We start from the raw sequence: 13,676 nt of genomic DNA on the forward strand, positions 1-13,676 counted from the left end.
CCCAGTGTATATTGTGATATTTTCAGTACCATATACCACCACCCCGACCAGAATTAATCCATTAGCAAAAAGAATAATTGAACAAACAATTCAGTTGTGTTGTGGATCTCTTGGATTTGGTGTTGTGTGTTTGGATTGTGATTTAATGACAGACACCTTCACCCTCGTCATCGTGGTCTGCATTTTTTATTTTCTTTGCACAAAAATGATCTGAATTAGTGTATAAATACAAACAAAAATCAAACGTTGATGCATTTTTATTGAAATAAATCCAATTCTCTTTACATGTGTTTGTAAATGCAAGTAGAAGCGATGCTTGAGCGTTTAAGTCTGTATCATAAATGATTCACATAGTGGCTGTTGTGAACTGATCATTTCCTTATAGAGTAGCAGTGCTGCAGAAAGCCTGTACAGTGCATTAGACCTGAATGCAGATATAATAGCGGTTGTGCAAACTATGAATCAGAATATACTAAACAAAAACAGCAGATAAAACATGCATGCTATGGACTTAAATGGATGTAAAGTTTAACAAGTAAATTTATCTAAGCAGAAGTAAAGTCGCAAATGTTCCTTAGTGAAAATAGAAACTAATCAGAACAAAACTTGTTATACAATGAAGACAGTCAAACATTTTACATATTCTGCATCATTATACATTATCTAAAAGGAAGCATTTCAGTCGGAACGGCCGACTGCATTCGTGTGAGCGCACAAATCATATAACAAATCCACGTTTTATAATTCACATTTCTGGTTAAATATTTAATCAAAGAATAGAGGTTCAGTAAACAAAAGTAAACCAATAAAATCAATGTTTCTCAACTCCAGAACCCGGGAAACGGCCTGTTTTTGCATCTAACCAATCGGTGTACAAAACTGCAGCACCAGAGGCAAATATACAGCATTTCACTTGGCGCTTCCACATGTAAAAGGTCTCTGAGCTGAGAACCCAGAGATGGTTTTACACAGGAGACCAAGTGCTGGTTTGATGAAAAACGTGGCCCTTTGATGCACCCCGAATAGAGACTGAAGATGAGAAAGGTTTTCGGTGAGAGAGAGGGGGGGTCTTTATGGAAATGTGTACATCAAGTGCAAAAACACTTGGCACCATATCAAAACCTGACTGCTGAGTTTTAAACATGTTTCGAAGCGCCTAGTAGCAGCATAAGAACTCATATTTCTTGCCTAGTTTGTATTTATTGCCCACTGAATTCTTAATTACTAATGTACATTAAAATATGTACTGCAGCTTTCAGCAAGCATTTAAATAAGGGCGACCTATTATAAACTCATCCCGTGTTAATCTGGTGTTCATTGATGACCGGCTGAGATGTTTCACATGCATCTTACGTGCACCAGGCTCTTAAAAATATACAAAGTAAGTACGGCAAGTACAAATTCAATCATCATACACTTGTGAACAGGGCTGGGCAGTGATGTAGAACAAGTATTTAGAATGTATTGTGTAGAAAATACAAACTAACAATTTGTTTTTAGTCCATGATGCTTTTAAAAATGTAAGTACATGTACTCAGAATGGTATTCAGTATTCAGTTGGTTTACCATTTCAGAGAAAGTATTTTATTATAATGATAAATAACATATTAGGAAGAAAAATATGTTATACAACATAACTAGGGTGTGGTTTGTCAAAATTCAGTTTCACATTCTTATTTTTTTTCTCCTTTCAAGTGCATCCAATTGCCCGATTGCATCATACTTCCTCTCCACCAATACCAATCCTCGCTCTGATTAAGGAGAACGAAGCTAACCCACGACCCCTCCGACAAGTGGGCAGCAGCCGTATGCATCTTGTCACCTACACTTTGACGAGTGCAGTGCATATCAGCACTGTGTACGGAGAGACACACCCTGACAGCACTTTTTTCTCATCTCTGTGCAGGTGCCATCAATCAGCCAGCAAAGGTCGTAATTGCACCAGTCATAAGAGAGAGTCCCTATCCGGCTTTTATTAAATATCCCACCCCTATCTGAACAACAGGCCAATCGTTGTTCATGTGGCCGCCCAGCCCAGTCGGCAGGCAGAGCCGAGACTCGATACGATGTATTCGAGATTCCAGCTCTGGTTCCAGCGTGTTTTTACCGCTGCGCCACCTGAGCGGCCCAGTTTCACCTTCTTTATAATAATAATAATATTATTTTTTATAGTAATTTAGTTAAATGTAACAGGGCTATTTGCATGCTGGCTAGAGCTTGTGCCCGAGTTGTGGGGGTTCGAATCCCGGGCTAGGCTCACAACTACAGCAGGCGCATTAAGTTATGTTATGTGAAAAACTGTGCCAAATCAAATATGCAGACAAATGATCCACTGTGGCAACCCCTAAAGGAACCATTATCGATATAACTTTATATTTAAGGGGCCCCCAAACTGTGACATTTCTAAATACATTATTCAAATACATGTACATTAATACCTATTCTGCCCAACCCTGGACATTAAATAAGATCTTATGCTATAAAGTGCCGTATACAGTATCGTACCATCATTATAAATATAATTTCAATAATAAACATTATTAACAAAGCACTAAATTCAGATCCTGGTAGTGTTGGCATGCTTTCTCATACATCATTCTTAATTTATATACAATTACAGGACATAAAGCAAATGTAATGAACTTAATATGTTATATCCTGACTTTTATTACAACTAATCAATGAAAGCCAATGCTTTTTAGTAAGTAATAAAGAAATAATAAATAAACTGAATGCACAGCACTTAATGAACACAATGAAATTCACAATACCGACCTATACAAAAGTACTCAGGAAGAATCAGAAACTAATCATCACTGGATTAAATGAACATCGATTTATGAAGACTTTGTGTGCGCTTTCGTTTCAGTGCATTCATTTTCCGAAGTATCACGAAATTCAACGTCTAAAGAGGCTCCATCTAAAAAAACTGGGATCCTCTCAACGTCTAATAAAAGTGCAGAAGCTTATGAATAGATTTAAATGTTCAGTGGACAATTATTCCCCCCAAAGCGGGTCTGTGATGAACATTCCCCTCTCCCTCTTTCTGTCTCACACCACAGTGCTGACAGACGGGTCGGACAGGTTGAGCTGGCCCGTGATGTCTGTGGGTGGGTACTGCTGCAGAGAGCAAGAGACACAGGAGAGGCAGAGAGAGAGAGAGAGAGAGAGAGAGAGAGAGAGAGAGAGAGAGAGAGAGAGAGAGACAGCGAGAGAGAGAGACAGCGAGAGAGAGAGACAAATGGAAACACAGGATACAGGCCATTAGTGAAATTACAACCCACCACAGAATCAAACATTTCCACCTTCAGAGAAAGTTCAGCAGAAGGACCATCAAAAAGACAATTGGTATTTTTAAGAATCCTACAAGTCGTGCTCACAAGTACAAACCCCATGTCTTGAAAAGTTGGGACACTTTGTAAAATGCAATAAAAAAAGAAACTGTGGTTTGTTCATTCTCTTGATTATTTACTACTAACAAATCTAACAAACGTACAAAGAAAAGATCTTAAATGTGGCAGACAGACAGGTCAAGCACACATATTTTGTGTTTCTGAAGCCAAATGAGGCCCCTAACATTGACCTGCTGAAATAACCATGAACAACATTGTCTTGATGACATATTTTATATTTGGTATGAAGAGTTTGACGTCCATTTTTTTCCCAGAAACTGGACCCATCTGACCACAGCACATGTGCTCAAGTCAAGAGAACTTGGTGGCATTTCTGCATAGGTTGCATTTCCTGATGAATCTTTCTGAATTATTATGTACAGTAGATGGTGAAAGAGGGCGATTATTTATTTATTTTGAACTGACTGACAACTTTCTCTGAGCCTTTCTCTCTGGCTTCCTTTGCATTATAGGGTTTCAGGCTGTATATCCTGATGCAGCGGTGAACCGTGTTAAGTGACAACGGCTTTACGAAGTAAGATACTCAATCATTATTCCCTCACCTGGTACCAGTTCACCTGCTTATGGTGGAATGTTTTAAATAGTGTGACTTCAATATTCTGTAAACATTTTGTCCTTATATCGCCCATTTCACGGGATCAGATTAAAAATTTGTTTATATTTACACAATAAGATGAAGTATGACAAACACCATAAAAAAAATATTTCTGTGTACATTTGCCTGGTCAATAAATCACTCAGTCACTTTCTTAACCGCTTATTCAATCAGGGTCGCTTGGTGCTGGAGCCTATACCAGCTTTTCAATGGGCACAAGGTACACAGTAACACCCTGGAAGGGGTGCCAGTCCATCACAGGGCAGAAACACACACACACACACACACACACACACACATTCCCCTATAGGGCAATTCAGTGTCTCCAATTAACCTGACTGCATGTTTTTGGACTGTGGGAGGAAACCGGAGCTCCCGAAGGAAACCCATGCAGAGACGGGAGAACATGCAAACTCCACACAAAAAGGACCTAGGGATCGAACCAGGACCTTCTTGCTGTAAGACGACAGTGCTACCCACCGAGCCACCGTGCCGCCCAAGTCAAGAAATGTTCAAGAGAATTAACCAATCACAGTCTGTCCCAATTCTCCCTGAAATGGGGCTTCTATAAGTAAAGCGCTAGTAATGTTGTACTATTTTATCGATGAGAAGTGGAATCACATGAAGAGAAATGACTTTTTCTGTAAACAAATGCACAAACAGGGGACAGATTAAATAAAAAACAACAACATAGAGTGTCTGGGCCAGTGGTAGCTCAGCGGTGAAGGTACTGGACAAGTAATCTATAGGTTCAAGCCTCACCACCACCAAGTTGCCACTGTTGGGCCCCTGAGCAAGACCAATAACACTTAATTGATCAAATTGTATATATACATAATTGGATGAAAGCGTCTGCTAAATGCTGTAAAGGTAAATCTTAAGGCTTGTTGGGATCAGTGTTAAGGAACTAAACTAGAAGCATGAAACACAATTCTTCTAAAAGATCGAACCCCAGTTGGTGGTGTTTGTGGCTCGGATAAAATCCCTTGAATATATTTTTGGATTTCTGTAACTTTCCTATAACCATCTAAGGAAACAGGGTGTACACCACGTTTATAATCCAACCCTTCTGATTTAAATGAGAATGCAAATATTTCATGATTAATGGATCAAGAGATTATTGTGATGCATTACTTGTATTTGGTATGCAAACGCAAACATGAACATCTCCAGGCATCCATGTGCCATGTTGTAACTGCATACCTTTGAGTATAAAATGCAGTTGGACTGGAGTTCCTGCCTCCTCCAGTAATCCTTTATACCATAACATTAAAACCACCTCCTTGTTTCTACACTCACTGTCCATTTTATCAGCTCAACTCACCATATAGAAACACTTTGTAGTTCTACAATTACTGACTGTAGTCCATCTATTTCTCTTCATGCTTTGTTACCCCCTTTCATGCTGTTCTTCAATGGTCAGGACCCCCACAGGACCCCCACAGAGCAGGTATTATTTAGGTGGTGGATCATTCTCAGCACTGCAGTGACACTGACATGGTGGTGGTGTGTTAGTGTGTGTTGTGCTGGTATGAGTGGATCAGACACAGCAGCGCTGATGGATTTTTTTAAACACCTCACTCTCACTGCTGGACTGAGAATAGTCCACCAACCAAAAATATCCAGCCAACAGCGCCCTGTGGGCAGCGTCCTGTGGCCACTGATGAAGGTCTAGAAGATGACCGACTCAAACAGCAGCAATAGATGAGCGATCGTCTCTGACCTTACATCTACAAGGTGGACCAACTAGGTAGGAGTGTCTAATAGAGTGGACAGGGAGTGGACATGGTATTTAAAAACTCCAGCAGCGCTGCTGTGTCTGATCCACTCATACCAGCACAACACACACTAACACACCACCACCATGTCAGTGTCACCGCAGTGCTGAGAATCATCCACCACCTAAATAATACCTGCTCTGTGGTGGTCCTGACCATTGAAGAACAGCATGAAAGGGGGCTAACAAAGCATGCAGAGAAACAGATGGACTACAGTCAGTAATTGTAGAACTACAAAGTGCTTCTATATGAGCTGATAAAATGGACAGTGTGTAGAAACAAGGAGGTGGTTTTAATGTTATGGCTGATCGGTGTGCAGTGCTGGGCCAGGGAAACACCCTGTGCCATGCACATACCCTCCACATTGTCACTAGTGATCAAACTCTACTCTGGATACCTTTAAAAGCAAAAAAGCCTGTTGTAAAAAATGCTGATCCTCATGAAACGTTCTCGAGTTTGAGCGGTGGAAATCTTGCCATAGTTAAATGTGCGTTTGATTGACTGTGGATCATCAGAACGATGTTAAATCTGATGATCCAGCAGTGTTCCTGAAGAGTGTTTTTTTGCAGCCTTGGCACGGTGTCATGCCTCCCAGCGCATCCCCTGCGAATACATGTGCCCGTCGTGTTCTCCGAGGAGGCTCGCTGTTGGCACTACAGGTTTGAAGGCCACAGCACCCCCTGAGGAGAGACAGTGGAACAACAGAGACAGACATGATGCTTAAACTTCTACCTCCTAATACAGGACACACGGACACTCGGACAGGTTAGTCACATGCTTTTAGAGGAAGAGGAGCAGTGGGCGTGTATGTCAAGGACATCAACATTCATAAATCCATAAATATCCATTTAAATAGAATTCAAACACAAATAAAATAAACTAATGATCAACAGCTGAGGATGGTTTCATTGCTTCTCTCTCATTTTTACACACACACACACACACACACACACACACACACACACACACACACATTTATACACACATGTATACTCTGTCAATCAATAATAACATACACACAATAAACACACACACAAACAAAAGCACACACATATACATACATACACACACCCAATGAGCACACACACATATATACACACACACATTTATACACACGTGTGCACTGACAATTAATAATCACATACACACACACAATCACCTACATAAGAACACACACACACACACACACACACATACATACACACAAACACACACACATTTAAGCAATACACACATATCTACACAGACAATTAATAATCATACACTCACACACACACAATCACCTACATAAGAATGCACATACAAACACACACACACATACATACAAACACACACACATAATAAGCACACATACACATACATACACACACACATTTAAGCTACACACACACCTGTATACACCGATAATCAATAGTCACATACACACACATACACACACACACACATTTAAGCTATACACACATTTGTCTACACAGACAATTAATAATCACATACACTCACATACGCACACACATAATAAGCACACATACACATACATACACACACACACACATTTAAGCTACACACACGTGTATACACTGACAATCAATAATCACATACACACACATACACACACAATCACATACATAAGAATACACACACACACACATACACACACACATACACATTAACATTCACAAAAATATACACACACTCACACATACACACACGCACACACATGTATACACACCAACAATCAGTAATCGCATACACACAAATACACTCACATACACACACACACAATTACATACATAAGAATGCACACACACACACACACACACACACACACACACACACACAAGCACCTACATAAGAATAAGCACACACACACAAACACACACACACAATAAGCACACACATACATACATACACACGCACTCACATGTATACACACCAACAAGCAGTAATCACATACACACATACACTCACACACTCACACACACACACACACACACACACATTAACATTCACTCAAATATACACACATCCACACACATATCTAACACTACTACCACTACTAATGCCACTTACTCACATACTACTACCTTTACTACTAAAAGCACTAACCCCACTACTTATATCGCTAGCATTGTTAATGCCACTGCTATATAAACAATACATTTTTATTTCAGACTGTTTGGGTGAGATAGACTTGCATTGCATGCTAAAACCATTAACCTAAAAATAAAACATTTCTTGACTTAATAAAATCAGGGTAGGTGGAAATTTAAATTTAAAACAAGCTGAGCAACAGTACTGATTGATTTTAAATTATTAATAGCATTTTTTGTTTTGTCTTATTAGAAGATCAGAGGTTTTTGTATAAAAGAAAACGATCTGCAGAAAGAAACACATTCCAGGACCTGAAAGAAAAATGCTGCTGAAATAAAGAAATGTTAGCATTTCCTGTAGAGCACTCGAACACTGAAGCATGCCATCAGGGAAGAAATAATGCAGGCGTAAATAAATACACCAAGCATATACACAAACATGAGAGGAAAACACACACACACAACCACCAACATCACCCACTAATAAACACACCACATCCAGGAACGGCAGCACTAGAGAAAAGCAGCACAAATGAACCGGATGCTTTGCATTGCCCCCCTCCTCTTGGAACACACCCTGAAACTGTACCAGCCCCAGAATCCCCCGCCACCCTTTTCTTTGCCCTGTTAGATCTCTGGGACGTTAATCCTGCCTGCTGTGCTTATAGGGACGAGTCCTAACTGACAGATGGAATTAAGATGGGGACCGAATGGCTGACTGACAGACACGTGGCCGGAGTGGAATGGTACTCTCTGATCGGACATGATATGGCATTAAAGACAAGAAATAGAAAGACAGAAAGAGAGAGAGGATCAGAGTTCAGGAATAAAGATAGATAGATAGATAGATAGATAGATAGATAGATAGATAGATAGATAGATAGATAGAGACTAAGAGTAGGAGATGCCATTCCTTAATCTCCTTACCGTGTCTTTGGAGGACCTACGTCTCTTGATGCTGGAGGCCAGGGTGGTACTGATGGACCTAAAAGAGGGTTTCTTTTTGGGGTCGGGCTCTGCTCTACCACTTTTTCTATCCTAAAATAAATATATACGTAGAATAATTATTCATGCCCTCCGGCGACGTGACACTTATTCAGCCTGTTAAAACCAAACCAACCCTCCTTCACCTAAAACCTCCCGATAGACTGATTATCTTTCTGTTAAAATGACTTACTTGAGGCCCTAATTGAGGAGGCGAATATAAAGTGTGTAATTTTGCATGTGCAACCTTTTGAATTGCATTTGTATTTATATGCATGTGTAAAGAACATCAGACCTATTAATAAGATGGATTTACATAGCTATTGCTATGATAGCATTTAGTCAGGGCACAGGCAGGACAAACTAGCACACGCTCTCTGTTTGTGTAACGTGTTTTGTGGCCAGAATGAGGCACAAACACAAAGAGAACTCAGTCCTGTACAAATTTCTATAACTTTTTTGCATTCCTAAATTATGAATACTTTATATGTTCATTTTTTAAGCTATTGTGCAAAATGTACAACAGATTAGTACCTGCCTGTCTGTATTAGACCCGCTCTGTGTTTCCACCTACAGGCAGGCATGTAAACGTACAAAAACATAGTAAATCAGGGTCTCGGTAAAAACACTCAAGAGTAAACAGGTAGTTTGTGTTCTTTTTTTTTTTTTAATATATTTTGTTTATGCATTTTCTCCCCTTTTTCTCCCTTTTAGCGCGTCCAATTGCCCGATTGCGTCATGCTTCCTCTCCACCAATGCCGATCCCTGCTCTGATTGAGGAGAACGAAGCTAACCCACACCCCCCTCCGACACGTGGGCAGCATGCCGTATGCATCTTATCACCTACACTTTGACAAGTGCAGTGCAGCTCAGCACTGTGTATGGAGAGACACACCCTGAGAGCACTCTTTTCTCATCTCTGTGCAGGCACCATCAATCAGCCAGCAGAGGTCGTAATTGCACCAGTCATGGGAGAGAGACCCCATCCGGCTTAGTCCCGCCCATATCTGAACAACAGGCCAATCGTTGTTCATGTGGCTGCTCAGCCTTGGCCGGCAGGCAGAGCTGAGACTCGATACGATGTATTCGAGATCCCAGCTCTGGTTCCAGCATGTTTTTACTTCTGCGCCACCTGAGAGGCCTGTAGTTTGTGTTCTTGAATGGGCCCCTGTTGAGCAATTAAATTATCATTTCATCTAGAATGGTGTTCATATCTCCTATCAGGGAATTGAGTGATATTTCAGACACATAACTGGTATAGCAATGTACCCCTCCTTTAAAGGTAAGGGTCTATGCACCTAAACTACTGTAGAACAGATCCCACCAAATACATAATCTATCATTATAGCATAATTAAATTGTGAGGTTTAGTCCCATCCCTTCCCACGCTGGGTTCCCCACTGCTACCCCTCAGCCTGTATATCACAAAACTGAGTGTGTTAGTGTGTTAGGAAAAAGCTCATATTAAGGTATTCTTACATCCTGAGTCTCTACAGAGGAAGAGGGCTGCGTAGGGGAGGAGAAAAGAAAAATAAATGAATTTTTTTATCCACTTGAAGATCAGTAGGACTTTAAGATCTATAAGCAAAAGCAGAGAGAGCGAAAATGAGCTTGCCAAGGAAAACAAAGCCAGTGATGATGCCAAGCAATTCTTAATATAGCGAATAAATCACCAAACAGCACTTTAAAGGGGTAAAAGAGCAACAAATATAACAAAGTATAAAAGATTTCTATTAATAAACACCACCTCGAGACGTTATACTCTGGTTTGGGTATAACGGAAATTCACTCCACACACCGAGGACGGAAACAGACGTCATTTTTACACATTTGCACCTTGTAAATAATCTCTATTGCACAATTTTTTACTTGAAGTCTGTCAGTGTACTTTACGCCACTGCTGTATTGTTCATTCTATGTTTATACACTGATCAGCCATAACATTAAAACCACCTCCTTGTTTCTACACTCCATTTTATCAGCTTCACTTACCATATAGAAGCACTTTGTAGTTCTACAATTACTGACTGTAGTCCATCTGTCTCTCTGCATGCTTTGTTAGCCCCCTTTCACCCTGTTCTTCAATGGTCAGGACCCCTACAGGACCCCCACAGAGCAGGTATTATTTAGGTGGTGGATCATTCTCAGCACTGCAGTGACACTGACATGGTGGTGGTGTGTTAGTGTGTGTTGTGCTGGTATGAGTGGATCAGACACAGCAGCGCTGCTGGAGTTTTTAAAACCTCACTGTCACTGCTGGACTGAGAATCGTCCACCAACCAAAAATATCCAGCCAACAGTGCCCTATGGGCAGCGTCCTGTGTCCACTGATGAAGGTCTAGAAGATGACCGACTCAAACAGCAGCAATAGATGAGCGATCGTCTCTGACTTTACATCTACAAGGTCGACCAACTAGGTAGGAGTGTCTAATAGAGTGGACAGGGAGTGGACACGGAATTTGAAAACTCCAGCAGCGCTGCTGTGTCTGATCCACTCATACCAGCACAACACACACTAACACACCACCACCATGTCAGTGTCACTGCAGTGCTAAGAATGATCCACCACCTAAATAATACCTGCTCTGTGGTGGTCCTGTGGGGGTCCTGACCATTGAAGAACAGCATGAAAGGGGGCTAACAAAGCATGCAGAGAAACAGATGGACTACAGTCAGTAATTGTAGAACTACAAAGTGCTTCTATATGGTAAGTGGAGCTGATAAAATGGACAGTAAGTGTAGAAACAAGGAGGTGGTTTTAATGTTATGGCTGATCGGTGTATGTTGACATCTGCACCAAGTGAAATTCCTTGTACACCTGGTACTTGGCAAATAATAAAGATTCTGATTCAGATTTGTATGTGGTGTGAATTTCTTTTCAGGCACATGCAGAAGGTGGCATGAATAAAAGGTTTAACACTAAACAACAGAAGCGTAATATTGCATAGAATAGAAGCGTAAAATACAAACAATAGAATAAAATAGACGTTATGGTTTACGTCTGGTCCTCAGCCAAACACAACTCAACACCTCGGTCACTGACGGGTAGTTTAATAAGGACAGATCTGATCTAGTCTTGCAGTTTAAGTGCAGGACCAGGTTTAATCGATCCTTATAAGGACTCAGAGGTAACATCGATTAGCTGATGTGACTGATATAAGTTAACATTAAATAAGCAAATGGCTCATGATGCTAACTATTATTGCTTATTCAAGTAAAATGAGTTGATAATGAAGACAAAACACACAAAGAAAATACATTTTAATAACCAAAATAAACTGAAACCAGGATATAAGTTTGAGTTTCTTTTGCTACATAATAGGACAAATGTAAGACTTTACTTAAAACTGGGTCATAAAACACATCAATGTCATAAACATGATAAGATGCCATAAATTGTCAAGTTGGCATTAAAAGGACGTCGCCAATCCATTTTACATTCACATTTTCTGTGAAACATCCTGCACTCGTTCTGGTTGCATTTCTGCAGTGGCAATGAATAGAAACCTGGTCAACCTTCCCTCCTTCAGGCACGGCAAATCGTGTCTGTTAGCCGCCCAGCAAGGTCGACAGCACCTCTGAGATCTGAACTAAAGGACTTATTAGAGCGTAATTAGAACCAAAACACAATCTAATTTAAGCAGGAAGCAGATAATGGTTCCAATAATTTGGGAAATAGACCCAATCTTTGGTCTCAAAGCAACTTTACAGAATCCAAGACCAACGGACCCTATTGAGCAAGCCAAGGGCGACAGTGGCAAGGAAAAACTCCCTTAAAATTACAGGAAGAAACCTTGAGAGGAACCAGACTCAGCAGGGACCCCCGTCCTCTTTGGGTGGCCTGGAGGACACTTTAAATAAATAGGATTTACACAAATCATACAAACACAAAATTAAATTGAACTAAAAGTTATAACTAGCAAAAATAAATACATAAATAATTCAAGTTCTTCATTGTTCAGTCCAGTCTGTGAACTGACATGTGGACATGTGATGGACATTTGGAGAAGTATTTAATCCAGATGTTCAAATACGTTTTGTGCCTGAAGTGTAAATTTATAATCAGGGTGTGTGTTTGGCCACAGTCGTCTCACCTGACCCCTGATTTTACCCCCTGATGACCCTGATTTTTTCACTGTCCCGGCGAGTCCTTTATAATGACAGCATTTCTACTTTATTATGTTTATGACATGATCATGTTCAGCCATCTGAGCTGCACAGAGCGTTGCTATATCGAGACTTTATTGAGATGCAACGGGCTTCCAGCTGAACAGAGCACATTACCAGTTTTATTCCAGTTCCCAACATCAATGCGATTTTCCTTCAGGCTTCAGCGCTCGTTGGAATAACTTCTGCGGCAGTATGTTATGAAAATTAAATCATGTTGGGGTGAAGGAAGTCAGGCAGGTTATTCCAAAGTACAACCTACTTGTTAGACAAGGTTTCAAATTTTTGTGTGATACGCTTGAGAAAGAAATGGACATTTATGGTTACTGATATTGTCAAAAGTTTACACACACTTGTCAGAAGTATGTATGTCCTGGCATTATAGTTTTGGGATTTCAACGAGTCCTACAACTGTCACATATTAAAACATGCTGAGAAACAGTGCTGTCATCTTTCAGATGATTCGTCAAGATGGTCAGATATATTTCAAGAACCTCCAAAAAGCAGATTAGCCAAGAATTAAACATGTGTGATACTGTCCGCAATCAAGCTTTGAGGTGAGGATTTTGAAGCTTATTTATCGCCTAGCAGCCTCTAGCAACGTACAAGCCCATGGCAATGTAAAGCTCACTTGCCTGCGGACAGTTTC

General features: G+C 40.4%; 1 protein-coding gene across 3 annotated transcripts in view; it reads right to left on the minus strand.

Annotated features, from left to right (window-relative positions):
- Positions 1 to 2,822: 2,822 nt before the first annotated feature.
- Positions 2,823 to 13,676, minus strand: part of grin1a (glutamate receptor, ionotropic, N-methyl D-aspartate 1a) — a 34,205-nt gene continuing 23,351 nt past the window's right edge. For 2 of the 3 annotated variants that reach the window (XM_063011064.1, XM_063011063.1), the window contains one exon: positions 2,823 to 3,120. In XM_063011064.1, coding sequence (XP_062867134.1) covers positions 3,052 to 3,120 — 69 coding nt within the window. In that variant the 3' untranslated portion in view covers positions 2,823 to 3,051. Of the gene's footprint in view, positions 3,121 to 8,803; positions 8,915 to 13,676 lie in introns of all 3 variants that reach the window. The other variant, XM_063011065.1, reaches the window with a different exon arrangement.

This window comes from Trichomycterus rosablanca, chromosome 16 (assembly GCF_030014385.1).
Source record: "Trichomycterus rosablanca isolate fTriRos1 chromosome 16, fTriRos1.hap1, whole genome shotgun sequence".
In the NCBI taxonomy this organism is placed as follows: domain Eukaryota; kingdom Metazoa; phylum Chordata; class Actinopteri; order Siluriformes; family Trichomycteridae; genus Trichomycterus; species Trichomycterus rosablanca.